General features: G+C 35.7%; 1 protein-coding gene across 19 annotated transcripts in view; it reads right to left on the minus strand.

Annotated features, from left to right (window-relative positions):
- Window positions 1-269: 269 nt before the first annotated feature.
- The window catches only part of MBNL3 (muscleblind like splicing regulator 3), a 122669-nt gene continuing 103014 nt past the window's right edge, over window positions 270-19924 (minus strand). For 7 of the 19 annotated variants that reach the window (XM_015128208.3, XM_077988282.1, XM_015128207.3 and 4 more), the window contains 6 exons: window positions 19044-19280; window positions 14899-15049; window positions 12888-12923; window positions 10406-10500; window positions 9589-9662; window positions 270-7909 (listed from right to left, as the gene is read on the minus strand). In XM_015128208.3, coding sequence (XP_014983694.1) covers window positions 9606-9662; window positions 10406-10500; window positions 12888-12923; window positions 14899-15049; window positions 19044-19280 — 576 coding nt within the window. In that variant the 3' untranslated portion in view covers window positions 270-7909; window positions 9589-9605. The remainder of the gene's footprint in view (window positions 7910-9588; window positions 9663-10405; window positions 10501-12887; window positions 12924-14898; window positions 15050-19043; window positions 19281-19924) is intronic. The other 12 variants (XM_077988289.1, XM_077988283.1, XM_077988288.1 and 9 more) reach the window with 3 other exon arrangements.

Raw genomic sequence — 19924 nt, forward strand, 5'->3', positions numbered from 1 at the left:
AATAGAAGTGTCTTTCTTGTGTTAGTAACTTCAATCTTATAGGAGTAATAGGCCTAACAAAATGGATATATTATCTACATAATTCAAAATACTGATGGTATATTTGGAAATAAATTTACTTTATGTATGAAATATAACATTGAGCCAAGTCAGAAATTTAAATTTCATTTTAGAATTACTAAATATTAGCATTAATATACTAGAACATGAATAGCCTTCAAGTGAACTCCTAATGTGTGAATATGGATTCATAAAAAAAGACATAAGCAAGAAGTTTACGCATTTTATTAAAAGAACAAAAAATAAACATGGAAGTAGCATACTAAAATGAGCTGCATAATGTGCACTTTTAAACATAAACAAGCACTACAGCACTATAACTTGAAAAAAAATCAAAGTGTCTGCAGTTGAGGGAATGAGCTATTGCATTTTGGAGTAAAAATACTATGGGAAGAGTTGGTACTCATGAAATATTCTGGTCATTATTTAAATATGTTACACAGGGCTAATAATTTTCTTATATGTATTTTTAATTGCGATTTTCCACCCAAATTATGTGCCTCCATTTTTCACATTATTCCAAATTCTTGTTATATGAATGCACAAAGTTAGCCCTTTAAAAAAGAATATATTTAGGAAAATCCTTCAAAGTTTTTTAATTTAAATGCTTGTAATTTCGGAGCATGGGGACAAATGGCTCATTTTCTGTTAAAGCAGCAACAATAATAAAAAGAAACTTATTTTGAAAAGGGCATTCATTCCCATAATCCAGTGATATGATGGTCATATCATTCTCTCAACTGCTAGACACAAAAGACATAGCAACAAAATAATTTGTTTCCATCACTAACAAATAGCAACTCTACACAGAAATAAAGCTCTGGAACCATGCAGTTTTATGACAGATAAATCTTTAGGTTGTGTGTTTTCGGTGAAAAAAAAGCACTGCTTAATAGTTGGGTTACTTTTAGGTCTTGTTACAGAGGTATTTTTTAAAAAACTAATATGATGTAGATGCCTAGCAAGGATTTTGCAATATCAGCAAAGAGCTGCGACTTATTTCATAGTGATACATTTTTTTTTTTTACATATACCATAATTGTGGATGGATTATATTTAAAGATAAAATTTCTCTTCGGTAATCCAGCTTTTGAGTATTAGTGATTCTCTTATAGGCAAGAACAAGTAGAAGGGCTGGAAACTGCACAAATTAGTCAAACTAAATACTTTCTTGAGGTTAGTAATAGAGGGCTTTTTTTTTTCTTGGCCTCAGTTACATCCATTTGTTATACTTAATTCCCTAATTTGTCTTACTTATTGAAACACAGCCTCTATGTTGAAACTCCAGAGTATGACCCTGTGGCTGACAGCATGCACACCATGCCATCTATACATGGGGTATCTTTTGTGATGCTTCTACGGTTATTCCTACTAATTTACAGGTGATTTTTCCTGACTTAAAATGTCATATCTCTATTGACCTTAGAAAAATACATTCTTGAATCTGGCAGATTCACAAAGAAATGTCCATATCAGTACATAGGTTAAATTGGGAAATTATGTTGAAGATAGGGCTGAAGTTGGAATTCCTAACTACAGAATGAAGGAATGCTTACATTTTATATCAATGGAAATGCTGGTCAGATTGTCAGGCTGTTTGTTGTATGGCTAACTCTGAGTGATTATGGGCTGAGGGAAAAGAAAATTCTAGCCAACTGGCCCTGAGGTATTGGACAACTGTAAGGCTTGGATTGCTTTCTGGCTTTGGCTTATTTTTCTTTCTCTGTAAGTGACAACTATCAAAACGAGTAGCAATACCAACTCCACCAACCCCAGGATGGGCTCCTTCTCTAGGTACTCAAAGTACCTGTGGTGATCAAATGCTTAACCTTTCTAACCTTGACCTCTTCAAGGGCCTCATTGCCTGGGGCAAAAAGAAAGTTAACTGGCTATCTGTAGGTGGTGTGGGAGCTAAAACTGGCAGAGATGGTCAGATTGAAACATTCTCTTCCAGCTCCTGTGTTATGTAAGATTTTGGCTGGTTCTCTTCTGTTTAGTTAAAACAAAACAGTGGGAGGCTGAAGTGGCACAGTTAAGTACTTTGTAATCTGGTAAAGGTAGGTCAGAAAACAGCTTCCACTGAACAGGTATAATGTAAATAAAGTCAGTTATAAAGTTGTGCCAGCAGCATTTTTTTTTTTTCCTTTATTGAAGGGAATGAACTGCCCTACGCTGGCCATCCTTAACTGTTAAATATCATCTTTCAATGGTTACCGATTTGGTTTTGGTTACTGGATCTTAAAGGAGGAACAGTGGTCAACATTAACAATTTGTCACTTAAATAACTATTAATTGATAAACGTTTTAACTGACACATATATAAGCTGATCACTTTCTGTGAAAGACGAAATCTGATTCTATCATAAAGGTAGTATCTATCGTGTAATATATGAGGTATTTCACTGCTTGCAACCACTGAAAAGGGAAAACTTGTTCTAGAAACTGCCTGGTGTGTGTGTGTGTGTGTGTGTGTGTGTGTGTGTGTGTGTGTGTGTGTGTGTTTATAGTGGGGATTAATTTAAAAAGCAAACAATCTTTGCTAATGATCTTGTTAAAAGATGAAATTTTTCTACTCTTGTTCAATGCTGTTAGCTGAGGCTGACCTGTTACCTGTTACTAGCCTTCTCTTTTGGTGACCTGTAGCAAACTAGAAAGCCTCCATAACAGCAAAGCAACATTATGCTTTAGTTAAGTCTTAGAGCAAAAACACCGTCCTTTTCAAAGCCTTAGAAATAACTCTCTCTTACTAACTTTTCCACTATTATCACAGACTTCTCACATTTAAAAAAAGCTCCAAGGATTGCTTTCATGGACTATGTACATTAAGTGCAAAAAAGGTGTGTCTCACACATCCGCACCCTAACTGAGACAGTCAATTAACTGCAGCATATGTTTCTTAAACACTGTTAAGGAGTCATTCCACAGTATCTTTACGTATAGTTTTAAATATATGAATTAATTTCAAAAGAGGCTTTAGTCATGCTTTAATCCTCATATAGCTATATTTGCTTATGTAATTCCAGAAAACAGAATTTTTGCAGCTACAGCTATGCCACTTGAATAGGGTAATTTTGAATAAAGTTACAAAAAAGTTAGGTAATGTATTAAAAATGCAATGATTGTGTTTTTAAGTCTAAATACTGTGGAATAACCCTATCCACACAACAAATTCTATAAACTATAAAGCCTGATTCTCGAATCCATGTGTTACAAACTTTTTCACAAAAAGTCACACAAGGACACAAATTCAGCTTTTATATATGGGCCTTTGGGTTTAAAAAATAACTCAACCATGTCTGTTTTCATAGTTTTGAGCTGTATTTTCTACATGCTCATACTGTCACAAATCACCTATAGTTTACAAGTAAAATGTTCACATACACAAATGTCTAAAGGTAGCCATGTTGTAATTTTGTTGCCAAAGCAACAACTAAATATAATTAGATAACAATTATTATTTGTATATAAAGTTAAATTTGTTCTTAAATTGTGAACTGTAAAGGATAGTTTTGGACTATAATCTGTATCTTGTCATACTTCAGTGTCAGTTTAGAACCTAGCTAGGCGGGCAGAATCCATGCAGTAAAAGCTTAAATTTTCTTTAACTTTACTTCGAAATTAAATTCATTAGTTACTTAGAGCTACAGAAAAGCAATAAAATAAAGCCTTAAAGATGAAAAATAAGAAAAATGAAAATATGGTACCAATTAGTGAGTTATATTTACAGTTTGATTAGGTTAGCAACTAAATTTACAGAAGAAGTTGTTATACACTTGGACATGCTATTTATTCTAGTGCCTTCTACAGGCACTGGTTAAACAAGGCTACTATCTTAGTATATCTATTCATCAGAAATGGGAAATCAGATTTCCCTCATAAATTTTGCCTATTTCTGTTTCAATGTGTGTGAAATGTATTTGAGAGAAAAATAATGAGGATTTCAGTTTCCAATCATTCTGTACCTCATAGCCTACCCTACAGACTAAAGGAACTCAGAAAACTTGTGGCTGCATTTTACCTAAGAGCATCCTTATCTATACTCTTCAAAGAGGGGGACAAAGAACCAAATAACATTTCAAGTAGCACATTAACGTTCTCTCTTATTTAAGAAAATGTAATGTAAATGTCATTCCTTATTCAGACATCACTATGCTTATTGGTAATGCTACTTAAAACAGATTCAAGTTGCAAAGATTAATTTCATTCGGTTTCTGCTGATGGTAGGGAGGAGGTACTTGCTTTTTCCCAAATTGGAGAGCAGGTGAGCTGAGGCTCTCCCATTAGTGAACACCGCCTAGTGGTATAGGACAACACTTATGGCAAGATCAAAGTGCTTCAGCATGTTCAAAAATGGATGAAGAAAATTGATGGGGTAGAGAGAAGATGACTTTCCACATCATGATTAACTACAAATTAAAGCCTCTGATCTAGATAAGTGAAATGAAATGCCACTGCTGGTTGTGGAATCATGCTCCAATTAAAAAAGTAAATACTGTATTTAAATAGCAATTTTATGAATCCATTTACTTTAATTTAATCTTAATCCCTCTTTAAAATATACGTCTGTTATGGTCACGTAATACTTTTTTTAAAAGTTGACGCTACTAAATCCCTCTTAAAGATAACTTTTAGATTATTTTCTCTGTATACATGACCCGTTTTATCCAAGTTTCAGCACTCTTGCATATGTTTTGCAAAAGGCTGAGAAAAATGGAAAAAAACAATAAATTTGGATAAATAGAGGCCCCTGTAAAATACAAAGCTTATAAAATGTTAACTAAGAATCATAAGTGATTAGAATTTTATATATACAATTCATCCAGTAAATTTTTGTTTAGAGTCACTGATTAGTTTTGTGACTTGTCTTTTTAAATGGAAATTTATAGTCTAATGACTTATCTTTCTTTTCTTTTCTTGAATAAAGATAATTTGAATAAGTCATTGCACATCTAGTTCAAAGAGTGCTATCTTAAAATTGTATTTTTTTCCTCAAAACTCTATTGAATTTGATCAAAACTTTAGGGCTTTGGGCTTTCTTTCTTTAAATTCATTCACAAAACAACTTTTAAAATGCCAACGATGTAGAAAATTGTGGCACCAAAAATACAATGGCCCTAAATATTCCTCACTGAACCTTTTACTTTAAAGTAAGTCATTGTTAATGTCTTCCAGTGCTTAACGCAACATGAAAACAGCTGTACTCTAGGTCTATTATCCATGGTTTATGTACGTCTTTGCCCAAAGTTGAAAAAGTTAAGTGAGATAGTTCACTGCATGCAGATGTCAAACTATACAAAAGTTTATTTTGCACAAAAAAGTTCTTGTCTCCTTTAAGAAATATATCCAGACTAGCTCAGGTGCATCCCTTCTGGATTCATGTAGTCAGATCCGCCCTTCTGGAGAGGCACTGGCACAGATCATACAAAACTCAGTTCCATACAGAAGGAATTTCAAAAAGGCATACACTACTTTCTTCTATAGCAATGTTAAGATTTAAGAAACAGAAATTAACTGGTTCAAAGAGTCCATAGGTAAAAGTCGGGACAACTCTTGATCTCTAATTCCACGCAACACTGTCAACAGCTGACAATGGCTCAATATAAGCAAGACTGTTTAGAAAGCACTGTTGATCAGGATTTGGATGGATAATTAAGATCAACAGAGCATCAATTCCCAGAAAGTTAATTTTGCTCTCTCGCATTCCGAGCCAAATGGGTCTGCTTTGGGAGAGAGCATCAAATGTTCTGAAGCACAAACAATGTGAAAAGGAGGAACAATGGGAAGCAGGAGATATTTCTAGTTCCCACAATGGCTAAGGTAGCCTTGGGCAAGTCATATGCCCCTGGATTCAGTTCCATCAACTATGAGAAGGATTTTGCTAACTCCATTGTTCTGTGATTCGAACACTTCTAGCCAGCTTAAGTTATCCTCAATCAGATTTGCTTTTTGTCATATTCATGAAAGAGAAAAACAATTATATATATATACACATATATATGTATATATATGATGGTTTTATACTTTCTGGCGGAAGAACACCTATTTACTAGAAAATATTAAATCTATTACTTGATGTAAAATCTCACGTTTCCACCACTGTATAATAACATTAATAACTGAGTAGAGTGGATGAGATATGTCACACACCACAGGAATTATTTGGTTGTAAAATTCTTTCATAAGTATTAGTAATGTGAATTCAGCTGAGCTCTGTGGAGTATAGCCACTCTGTCTCATTCAAAGGGTGCTAAAACCCTCTCTATTGTCATTTTCAAACATATATAAAGGCAAACAAATCCAAACAAGCAAAAAAAAAAGGCTTGGTTATGATGTGAGAGGGTCTGATGTTAAAGTTTGGGCAGGGGGACACTTGCCATATATCACAGGTGCTTTCTCCTTCACTGAACTGTTTAACAAAACGAAATTCAGTTGAACCGAAGCTAAAGACAACTACAACCATCTTTCCCAGTTCTTTTGAATAAATCAAGGAATAATTGTAAGTGCTTCCCTGTTCCCTGTCCTAGCCATTTCTCCAAGCCTGTACTCAGGCTCCCTCTGTGATCAATAGAGAAGACTGTCCATTTGGGGAGGAAAGTCGTTATTTGTAACCAATTCTCTTTCACCCTGACTGACTTTTGCTAGATTGCTTCTTACTTGTTATTCAAAGAGTAGCCTAAAGAGCATGAGCCATTTGCATTTGGAAAATGGCATTTGTGTAAAAGGTGACATTGCCATGGTTTTACACACTTTCCTCGAGTATGTGAGAACTATCTCCATGCCCCCATCTCTCTGTTTGATTTATAACTTGTAATTAGCATATTTTTAAGCTCCCAAGTACCAGTTTCTCAGCTGAAGATGACAAAATGGCTGAGTTTTAGACACTCAACCTAGGAGATAGGATTCTCAAGCCACACACACAAAAAGTCTAATGGGCACTTTACATAATTTTTACTATAAATGCTGAGAAATTCATTTAAAGGTAAAGTCTTATTTTCCAAGCTATTTAAGAAGAGTGAAATAGGGGTTAATGTTTTATGAAGTTCTCTGCTTTGTGCAGGTAATTATTTCTCTCTTTAAAAAATCTAGCAATTTGATTGTATTATGCAACATCAGATCTGCAGGTACAAATTATACACATGCATGTTAATGAACAGGTTTTGTGCACATTCAAAAATGAGGCGTTTTGAATGTCAGTCCCAAGAAACCTACAGAAATATTCTAAAGAAAGAGAGCATATTTGCATGAACCTGTCATGGTTTTAAGCACATATAGTTCTGTTCCCCACTAATAACACTTTAGTTGAAATCAAACACCATACATATACGGCAAAACACTACAGTATGTAAAAACCTAACACAGCACAACACAATACAAGAAATGGTACTGAATATATTTGTTACATCCTGAATCAAACCAATAGACTATCTTGTAAACAAAACAGTAAGGTAACACTTCAAAAACAGATGAACAATTTATCCACCAAGAATGTATATAGTAAGCCAACAGCTCACTGTGGAAATACACTTAGCATGGTTATTAGAAAATCACAAAGAGTAATGTAACAAGTTACCAAATTTTATGGTCATGTTCTGCTTGATAATTCAAATAGGATGGATGGTAGTTACTAGTTTTCTATTCGTGTTGTTTTAACATCTCCATTGATTTTTAATGCTTTATTTTTTATCTGAATTTGCTGGCTGGCAGGTTTGCTTTGCTTAATACATTGACTGCAACACGCTTATTGTTGTGTTGGTAGAATAAGACATACGAGAAAATACATAGAAAGGCCATATGGAGGTTTCCATGGAAAGATTCTGATACTCCATAACTCTGCTGTTCAGAATTTCAGCTGAAATGGAAAAAAAAGAAAGAAAGAGTGAGAAATATTGAAAGGTTATTGAACGAAGAGTCAGGAGAATGTGGTGGGTCTTGTTCCAGTTCTGTCTGTTAACAGTGCCAAAATATCCCCAATGTGAATTTCATATTGAAATAGGGCTTTTGAGAATGATTATGAAAGAACCATGTATCTATGATAGTCTATGATACCCTTTGAGTGCTAATGTGGAGAACTGTCCTAACAGAGATGCACTCCAATGTTTAAGGCATTATTTATCTACTCAATGCCAATACTTTTTGTTGAGCGTACACCCATGTGTCCACCTTTCAACTGGCATGTACTGAGAAAACATGTTTGATACTGAACATTTTGAAATATGCAAATATTAAATACACTTTCAACTTTTTCTCTGAATGTTTTAGAGCCATGCAGTAATAGCCTACCTGTGAAATCTGGGTATTGTATTGTACAAAATTACATTTTTGAACTTTAGAGAAATTTTCAGCACCTATTACATATTGAAGTGATTATGTTCTGCCAAATACCTCTACATTTTCTAACGAAATCAAGCAAGAAGGAATCACTCTTCCCAAACATGCTCTGTTGGAAAGTTAATTTGATAACTTTTGTTTACCTTGATGTAAAGCAGCCCATGAAAGTTGGGCAAGTGTTGGCAAAACCTATATTATCATGTTTAGTGCTATTCCCAAGTTGCCACTATCCCAAATGACACCCCTGGATACAATTACAATTTACAGCTCCTTCAGTTATCCCATGTGCTCAAAGGTGCCTTTTAAAATCCTTCCTTATGATTCAGGGGACCTATTTATTAAATGTCCAGTTGGCTATCTGCTCTGTCCAGAACACTTAGTGTTCTAAGCCCATGTGTCCTCAGCAGGAAAGAAGGGCTAGCTGGGATCTGGGGGACTAGTTAACTAGGGTACAGAACTGCTGCCTCCTTCCACCAAATGACACATGCCAGGTGTGAGAACTTCAAACTTTCGATGATGAAGGTATGCAATTCAGAGTTGGTACACTATTTCAGTTAGTCCCTAGAATTAATTAAAATACCTAGGAGTCTTAAATGGCTTCAGAAGTCACATGTTCTTAAGTGAATGACTGCTAAAATGAAGTGTGTGCCATGATGGGCACCAGGCAAAGAGGAGATTGAAGGTGAAGGAGAAAAAGAAAAATCCCACAACAACAAAAATTTTAAAAAAGAGACATGATTGGAATGAAAATAATGACTCGGTTACTAAATTATGTCACTCAAAATTCAATACAATGTCACATGAGAGGCATAGTGCTTACTGTGTTTAACATAATCATATCAGTCAAATTCTAAAAATTCTTGTTTGATTTCCAAAAATAATGAAGCTATAAAGTGGTTAAAGAATTACAATTCAAAAGTAATCTGTGCCTCTGTCTAACAAATCATATATTCCTTTACATTTAAGAATGTGTTAGCTCATTGAGAAAATACAGTACCAGCTGTCATTGCCATATAAAAGATACTGCATATTTGCGCTCACATTTCAATTTGGAAAATTTATAATGTGTAAATCAAGCTCTACGTCACAAGCAATGTCTATGAATGAAAATATTTACCAAAGCCTTTTAGCAAGTGTAATTGTGTAAATAAAATATGTAGCCTATAAATATTATTTATATTAATACTTAAAGAAACTTACTGTTCTACTGGGAACTTCTACATCTGTGAAACAAACATGCTGCTATTCAGTTCATCTATTGATAATTGGGGTATCTATAGTAGTAAAAAAGATTTTAGATTAAAATAGTTTCTTGAGAGAATTCTGTTTATGTTGTTATATATGTGGAACTTTTCATCTATAAGCATGATTCCCACTTTAATAAAGCAAAATGGCCCTAATATTATACAATAATTATCATATGCATCTCCTTATAATTTCAAGACTCCCCCCAAATTATAATTTGCCTTGTGAATTCTGCCTAAAAATACCTAAAGCAAATAAAAATCAAAACGACAAGCACATCTAATGTCCATATAAGAAGGAACTTCTGATATAATCACTGGGAAATGATAAAGATATCCATGTCTTGGAAAGAAATGTGATATTTTGTTTTCTCTCCAGTGGATCTGAAGGTAAAGGCGATGACTGTACTAAGCCAAAGTTTAAACACAATAATAAAAAATGGCAGTAAAATAAATTCTCTTGACCAATGAGGAAGCATTTAAGTAATATTAAGTATATACATTTGAGGATTGGTGTGTTACCAGTAATTAAATATAGAATATCAAGAGCAACATCTGGTAACCAATTAAAAATGAGCAAAACTCCTCTGATTCATCTTGAGATGAATAGCAAAGCACATATAGCACTCTAGAATATACACAAAAATAAAAATTCTAAATGTAACAATGGCTTACAAACACATAAGAATCTCACCAATCCAAAAAGCATACACTGTGCATTACCAAAACATTGTAGTTATCTCTATCTGAACAGCTGAAATAAATGGCCAAACCTGATTGCCTGTAGTTGGTGCAGCGAAGGGAACGCTGGTGGCAGGTGTTGTTGCTGCAGACACAGTGGTAGGTGTAGCACCGTGCATCATGGGCACTTTCAGTTGAAAACCATAGAAGCAACACACAGGAGGGTAGAGGATTTATGCAACCATGACATTTACGATGGAATGAGGTGTGGTAGGTATCACAGCAGCAAGCCATGTGACATCATAATGATGAATACATCAGGGTGTTCATGCAATCACAGTCAATGCAAAGCAACACAGCATGGAAGGGGGGAAAATTAAAAAGAGAAAAGGGGAAAGCCAATTATATTTACCAATATGGAAAATGGAACCATTCTCAACATTTAGTAAGGTTTTGAGCAGAATCCCATTGCAGTTTACTCAAAAGGCTAAATTTTCAGAAGGGGCTATAATGAATGCATATGAAAACAAAAATCCAATGTTACAAGAGCTATCTATCTGAAGCTAGTTAAGCAGACAAGTAACTGGATTGCGCATTCAAAATGGAATTAAGGAATCATACATTGGAATTTAGGTTCACTGACTTATGGACACGAATGCCGTCACTAGATCTGCAGGTGCAAATGGACAGTTATATGTATACTTACCCGATCTGCATGCAAAGACATGGTAGGTAGACTGGTTGGTGTGTGGTAGGGGGGCAGATATGAAGAATATAGTGAACTATGCATGCAGGTTTTTAAGTACACCTCTGGCAAACTCCTGGGAAACTTTGGCCATTTATCAAATAAATACATGGAGTACTTCATAGTAAATCTTGTCTTCATAGCAACTATTATAGCTACAATGGTTAGCAGCTGTGAAATCTCTTGCAGGACGTTTTATCTTTGCCTTTTCTAGTTCCTATCTCTTTTAGAAAGTGTTTTGGGTGCTTTCTGATGTCTAGCTCATTTCAGAAACCAAACCAGGGAATTAATGTGTGAATGGCAATGTGTGAATGGCAAGCACACATATGTAATAATTTATCATGTCTACATCGGTTGAATTCAGATTTTCTGAAAGTCTACAGAGAAAATGAATGGCCAGGGAAAACTTAACATGTGCAATACCATAGAAACCAAAAATGTACCCCAAATGGTGATTAACAAAAACTCCATAGTTATCCATTCCACTTATCTCTAGTTACCCATTACCCAGAGTCATCCCTGTTGTCTTACATGCCAATTCTAAAAACACTCTTGTTTTCCATTTGGGAGTGCAGCAATTTACAGGAAGCAGACCCACTAAAGAATGCAGTTTTCATTCCTAAGCAAAGCTCTGAAGGTGAAAGGACAAGAGAGCATCTTCAAGAAAATTGTCACAAAATATGAAGGCAAAGACACATTTCTCAAACTTGCAGAAGTCTGTTCTGATTGTACACATTATGATTTCAATGTATACATATTGTGCTCCTGTTGGTATTAATGGAAATGTTTATTAATTCCTACAGAAGACAGTCAAACCCTCCCTGACAGGATCCTCACCTCCATTGCCAGGGTTCAGATCTCGCTATGTTAGTGAGCGCTGATACTATGCGGTTGTCATTTTGAACTTTATTCTCAAGAAGCCTGTTAGTAGTGCTTTTGGGGCTCTGCATCTACTCTGGTCCACCAAGGTGACAAAGGTCAATTTGTTGCGAACTCTCAAAAGGGATGGGATGGCCTGGATTGATGTGAGATGGCAGAGTGGGACGGGGTGGGATCATTTCTCCTTGCATAGAACAGAGCTATTTTCTCCTGGTCTGTTCCTTGTGCCCATGAGGACTGTAGGAGCTGTGAACTCCCCACTCCTTCCTCATGATCTTCAGTATTAGGGCTGTATAAAATGGTTTAGAGATGGCTATCATATTGTGTTAGTGGCTAACGAAAGGATCTGTGTGCAACTGCTTGTTAAAAATCACATAACACCCAAAGAGTCATTTTGAAATGATTCCGTTGTGCCTAGCTTCTATGCCAATGGTGCCTCAGGCTGGAGCACTATAGGATTTATTACACAACACTGCAGAATCCTCTGGCTTTGCTGAACTCATCCTCTGGCAACATGGGAACATTGAATGCTTTAAGTTGTATAGATAACTTTTTCAGGGAGGAATTGTTTCATTGTACTTTACAAGTTATATATTTTAAGTATTTTACAATTTTTAAATAATACATGTTAAGCAAGGAACAAAACTGTCCAGTCTGGCTAGTTTCAAATATTGAAAAAGAAACTTTTTAAATATTTCAGTTGCTATTATTAGGGTAGAAATAGAGAAATGACAGGGCCAGCATTTGGCCACAGTGGCAACCAACTAGGACTTGAGAAAGTAGGACTATTTTGATGCTACAAAGACATAAAACAGAAAGCACCATGTTAAACCTTAACACACTCAGAAAATTTCCAGCCACATCTTTCAGTCATTCATCTTTCATAGTCACAACAGAAAAACACATTTTTTCAGATTAGAAAATGTTGATAATTTTTGTAGAAAACCTACCAATATTTGAAGCGGGTGCCATGCACAGTATTGGCCCTGTACACCATGCAGAAAAGCGTGGAAAGTAAAGAAAAGAGATATTTGATTATTAAGGATTTACTGATAGAAATACATTTTAACAGAAAGATTATTTCTTTGCAATATCAATTACTCAGCACATGCAAGTCCAACAATCTCTCATGTTTACAATTGCAGATTAGCTTTAAGGTCACAAACCCAGGTAATCAAAATAATTCTTGGATTCTTAGGTACAAAATGAGCTATAATTTTTCTTTAAAAGAATTAACTCACTTAAATTACATATTTATTGTGGACAAATACATCCTAAATAATTTTTATAATAAGAAGGAGAATTTTAATTTATTACACATATCATTTTCTAAATATGCTCCAGAATCTTGTATCTGGTGTCTGTATTTCTATTTAGAGTATTAATCTGTTAACACTGTCTCCTCCACTGTCTCATAGTCAATAGGACTCAACTATGAATATATGGCAAACAGGTTCCATTAAGAGAAACCTCTTAGCTGGACAGGCTTTTATGTTGCTACTAATCAAGGGGAAAGGAATTTTTCTGAAATTTTTGCTTATGAAACTAGATTTCATGTTGGCCAAATCTTGCAAAAAATTTAAACTTGGAAACAAAGTAACTGTAGTATTAAGAAAACCTAAGATGAACAGCATAAATTTTATTATATTCAACCACCTTGACTAGACTTCCAGGGCTACTGAATTCATTCCATAGCTATAATATAAATTGGAAGTAGCCAAGGTAGAGTGATCTAATGTGTAGGTAAATTACCACAATTTTTGAAGAAAAAAAATGCCAGGAATAAAGTCATGTCAACTCATACTGGTTTTCTCTTTTACTCTGTAGACATTATGTGTTTTCTTCTTAGGTTGGGAGAAAAATATCTAAATTATTAGATATCAGTGGTTACTTATCATAAGGGATGTAAGAAAGTGCTGAAGAATTCCATATTTCCTCTCAGAAAATATCATATAAATGTATACAAATTGTATAATTTAAATGATGGCATGAAGGACTACTGTGGCTAGTAATTAAAGACTGGTGTTTTACGGTACCTTTCAAAATTAATTAACTGATTAATTTACTAATTAACCAATAAGTTTTCTCAAGTCTGGGTATTAACAAGATTTCTAAATTTTTTTAAAACATATGTTATTTTCATTTAAAAATAGTTTCCAATCTTGGGCATTTAGCATTCTGTCAAAAAAAAATAAAAAAAGAAAAAAGAAAAAAAAATGCTGTACTCTCAATGGTTAGAATTTTCAATTTATTCTTAAGAAACTATATGCTCATTCTTAAACTACTAAACCACTGGAAGAAAATTATTTTCCCCCCCAGTATATGATATTTAATTGAACAAATTTTTGGCTTAACATTTTCTATTCAACTTGGTGTAAAACAGGCTATTAAATATGGCTGAATGTAGGAGATAACAAAATACGCTGCAAAATGTCAGAAAAGATAAACTGCTATGTATTTTATATTAACTGATTCAAGAGTTACAGGCTAAAACTATCTGTTTAATCTATATTATACTATATTATACATTTAAGGGTAGTTTTATTTTAACTACCTTTGGCATATCAAAGATATATTGACAACGCATTTCCATAATATCGAAGCTGGGAGTTTTTTCCTTTTTTTTTTTTCCCCGACAACACTCTATTGTCTGTGACAGTGATACCTGAGAGTCAAGGAATTAGTTTGAGACTGAACCAAGTGAATTAATCATCAGCAAAAACCCATAAGTGCTAAAAAGAAAAATGTTGATACCTTTTCCTAGTTTGATTTCAAACCATGAATTTTCATGACTTATAGAAAAACAAGTAGTTCTAGATACTAGCAGATAAGCATAACTTCCTTGTTTTATTTTTAATCAAAATACATGTCCTCCTATAAAAGCTCTTTGAAAGCTGCTTTGCATTGTATACATTCACAACATCACCAAACTCGCTGCAGTGCCCAGAGCTGTGTTCTCACCTGCAGGGATAAATGCCGGCTGTGGGAGCTGCAGGTTAGTCAGAGCCTGTTGACAGTGGAAAACAGTGGGATTAAAGACCGGGGTGGCACCATTGGGCTTTTCCAGTGCTGATCTCTTTGGTATCAGTTGCAGTGTACCAGGCTGCAGGGCCTGTCGGGGGAGAGATGGTACTAGTACTAGAGAAAGTAACCAATGTACTCAAACCAAGCAAGCACCAGTTATATAAGGTATTTCCTGGGAATCCTCCGTAAGGGTATCCATTGGGCAAGACACTGGATAAGCAGTGGCCCCACAGCAAGGTAACCAACTGCAGAGATAAGGGGGTTCACGGCTGTGTGCAGTGGCTCATGCCTGTAATCCCAGCACTTTGGGAGGCTGAGACCAGCAGATTGTTTGAGCTTAGGAGTTTGAGACCAGCCTGGGCAATATAGCAAAACCCCATCTCTAAAAAAATAGAAAAATTAGCCAGGCATAGTGGTGCATGCCTGTGGTCCCAGCTACTTGGGAGGCTGAGGTGGGAGGATTGCTTGAGGCCAGGAGGTCAAGACTGCAGTAGCTGAGACCACACCACTGCACTCCAGCTTGAGTGACAGAGCAAGAGCCTGTCTCAAGAAAAAGAAAAAAGGTAGTCCACTACATGAGCAGTAGTCCAAAACAGAAAAAAACGCAAAAAAAAAAAAAAAAAAAAAAAAGGTTTTCAACTTCACTAATTTAGACCTCATTTGGGCAGGATGTGACAGAAAGCTACTACAGTAAACGATCATTTATAATTAATATCTCAGGGATACTCATCTGTGAATCTATAAAAATGAGATTAGCGGAAGCAACAGATAGCAGGAAAGAGAGTCCTGCCTGTTAAAACTCCGATACAGATCTAGGACATAAATGGCATATAGGTGATAAAGCAGATGTTGGTAGATCAGAGTCTGACACTGTCACCCCATAAAATAAAATCCAATTTATACAAAGACTTCAGGTTCAAATCCAATAACTATATATTTCCTAACTAACAGGTAAGGAAAAAGCAAATGAATATTTCCTTCCCCACCACCTACCTCACCCAGGTACTATGTAGATAGCTAGCAAAATATATGCAGTTCTTATTTATAGAGGCTTGCTGTGCATTTCGGTATGTACCATTTGCTTTGTTAAGTTCTTGTAAGGTTTAATTCTAAAACCTATTAGCATTTTTAAACCATCCTTTCATGTCTACAGTTCTTTCAAAATCCCACTGTGCTTACAATACTCAGTCAAACTTGCCCCTGGATCAGATTCTTTGGAGAAGTTTAACACTACTTTACATTTTTTTTTCTCAGCAAATTGCACGTTACTTAAAAAACATGTCCCAGCAACAACAATTAGGTATCCTCCAAATTCTTAAGGAAACAGGAATGCTTGTGTTGAGTAACTATCCTACCATGTGTCCAAAAGGGTAATGCCATGACCTCGTTCCTGTGGATAACAATGATCTCAAGGTATCTCTATTTTCTTTTGGGAACTCTGCTGTCAGTACACACATTGTGACAGAGCTGCTTTTCATTTCACCTAAATAAAGAAAAGCATGCTAGAAGAGTGAGATAAAATAAACTGAGTAGCTTTAGAGATACAAAATTTCCAAATTTATCCCAGCAGACCAGATGGCAAAGGTCAGGACTAAAATCATAAACCATAAAACAAAATCTATCATTTCGAATGCCTTTTATCACCATTGGGAGAAAATGGTTTTGCTGAACATTTTAACTAAGACAGAAGACTTACTTATCTGGTTGTTAAAAAGATTTCCCTTTGGTATAAATGGGGGGTGTCCCTTTCTCTTGAAAGCTGGCAGCATGGTATGATCATCAGAACCACAGTTATGTTCCCTAGTAAACTATAAATTGGGGTGAAACCTAGATGAACATTCAATAGGCAGACGCTGGTAAAGTAGTACTGCTTGTTTATGGCTGGGGTTTATCCTGATGGGTCAGTGCCCAGTTCCAATTGGGTGGTGATTGTACTACTAAATTCATAAACCTACTGAAGAAGTGTGAGACTGTGGATGAACGAAGTATCAACCCTTTATGTCTTTTTTTTTTTTTTTTTTTATTACAAGCTGCTTTGTGTGAACTTAACCTGAGCTATATACATGAACAAGGTAAAAATGTCTCTTTTACAAAGCATGTCCACTATGAATCCTTAAAAATATAAAATGCTTGAATTTCTTCATGAAGCCCTTCTTTATTTAATCTTACCTCTATCAAATTCCTATGGGCCAACTTGATCTCACTGCTAAGACCCTGCTGTGATCAGTTACTTAAAAGGGAATTTTATACTGATATTCATAAGTAACAATTGAAGGCCTACCATATAATACTTAGCTCTCTAAATGGAAATTTGAGGCTGACTTATAACCTATGCATTCTATCAAACACACTCAAATAATCAGAAACGGACAGATGCATATGAAGTTATTTTCATAGCTTATAATTCTCCCATTCAAAAGCATTTAAGACAAAAAGAATTTGGTAAAGTCTTTTTTAACATTAATTAACAGATTATGTTGTTCAGATCAAGGGAGAAAGTAAGTTTTTTCTTCTTTAGTGCTCAGATCTTTCAGGATGCAATGAGTTCAGCTCTGAAAAAAAGTGGAGCCAGTCTGAAAATGGTACTGTGTCCTTGAAACCACAAACTACTAGGAAAAGTGGGAGAAATCTGCAGTATTTAGCTTAGAGAGGAGACATCAGAGTCCTTCTCACTTGGAATAGGGACTGACTTCTTTCGTGAAGTTCCAGTTGCAGCAAGATAAATTTCAACCCAGTATGAAGAAAACCTTCTTAATAGGGATGTTTGAAAATAAGTGTCTCTGTGTTGTGAATAGGCAAAGTCTGTCATGGGAGTCCAAACTATGAATGTTTGTGAGGAGATTTAGCTACAGTGCATCTCCTGGGTTTCAGGGTCACGTCAGTGCTTTTTCCACACCCAGGGAACATGAGGTTTCCTGCGGGTTTTGTCCTTTATTGGAGCTATTATGCCTTATTATACAAGGAAAGGTCCAGGTAGAAAAAGAAAGACATAGCAAGCAGCACATCAAAACAATGGACAGCTGTGGCAAACTTAAGTCATAAGAATTCCTGGTTCTCACTGATCGCACTACAGTGTTACACAAATATTTTTCTTACTTCCTACCTTTCAGTGTTACTAAGCAGCACTTACTATTCCCCCAAACTGGCTTTCTACAGCAACTTAAAAGTCAGGCCTCTGGGCTGTGCATGGTGGCTCATGCCTATAATCCCAGCACTTTGGGAGGCTGAGGCAGGAGGATCACCTGAGATCAGGAGTTCAAGACCAGCCTGGCCAACATGATGAAACCCGGTCTCTATAAAAAATACAAAAATTAGCCAGAAGTAGTGCACACCTCTAGTCCCAGCTACTCAGGAGGCTAAGGCTAGAGAATTGCTTGAACCTGGGAGGTGGAGGTTACAGTGAGCCGAGATCACGCCACTGCATTCTAGCCTGGGCAACAGAGTGAGACTCTGTCTCAAAACAAACAACAACAAAAAACACACAACCGCCCCCCCCACCAAACAACAACAACAACAACAACAAAATACCAAAGTCAGGCCTCTGCTCCCAACCATGTAGAAATTCTCCGCCAGACTAAGCAGGCTGCTGTCCTTGATACTATGCCTCTAGAGAGGAAAAGTGGCCTTAACCTTTAGGAAATTACAGCCCACTTAATATCCTATCTTTTAAGTGCTCTGTTTTTGAAAGGCATTAAGGATGTTAGTAGCAAAGTGCCCATGAAAGTGGCTCACAGAGCAGAGGCAACTTTCTGCCTCCCTAGGATATTGAGGGTAGTGAAACTATAAAAGCACTAAAAAATAACTTACTGTTTAAATTATATACTTTACCCTTACTCTGAAAATCGGAGAAAGAGCACAGTAGGTTAAAAGCATTAGTAAGGCTTTTAAATAATTATCTTTAGAAAATCTTAGTAAATAAAGTAGAATAAATAGGTTCTTTCTTTTCCAGCTTATAACCTTGACTGTTCATATTAAGGTCTACTCATGACTAGCCATGATTATGGTTACAGGATATTAGACAAATTGAGGAATATACAAAGCATTTACTCTGAAACAGGCCGGAAGTACAGGCCTTTTCTTACCATGGCAGAGGCAGCTGAATGGTTCATCTGATGATGAGCTGCCTTGAGTTTGGCTTGCAAGTGTGCAGGAGGATGAAAGTACTTGCATTTCTCCCGCGAGCATCGACCTTTGATGTAATCCATGCAGATTGTCACAGTATTATCACTCGCTTCAATCATGGAAGCATCAGTAGGGTGAGCATAGCGGCAATCATTCTCCCCACGGGTACAATTTCCACGCTGAAATTCTCGGCAAACCTTAGAACACACACATGCACATACACACGCATCACACTGATGACTGGAAGCTGACTGGCTTTTATTTATTTTGCTAGTGAATGTAACAGTAATTATACATACATTGAATATATTATTTATGAACAAATCTAAAAAGATAAAGAATAATGTAAAGCCATATTCACTATGACATATAAACAGACAGAATTTCTATTCCCAGAAAAAAATTCTATTCTCCACAAAGGAAGGTTGTCCTTACATTAAAATAAAAATGCTTAAAAAATATATTACTGAAAACCAGTTTTAATTCTCCAATTAATACACAGCCCTAAGCATAATTAGTGTTTATTTAAGTCCAAGATGAGTCTTTATTACAACGTAACACACTGGTTTTCCAAAGTCAACTTGTGAACCATAACTGAGTTATATGTACAATCAGATTCTATTACAATACATTACTAGGCATTTAAGGGGCTGCAAATGGAGCTGACTTGATAAGGAAAAGACTAGCTATTTCAATGTACAAAGAATAACAAGAGAAGAATGAAGGACTTCAATAAATCAAAAAGTTGTCTGAAATTTCTTTCAGATTTTCTTTTCTTAGGCATCGGGGGTATTTATTGCCTAGCACATCACTCTCAAAATGGAGAAAAAAGTTGAGGCAC

This window comes from Macaca mulatta, chromosome X, assembly GCF_049350105.2.
Source record: "Macaca mulatta isolate MMU2019108-1 chromosome X, T2T-MMU8v2.0, whole genome shotgun sequence".
NCBI classification, from domain to species: domain Eukaryota; kingdom Metazoa; phylum Chordata; class Mammalia; order Primates; family Cercopithecidae; genus Macaca; species Macaca mulatta.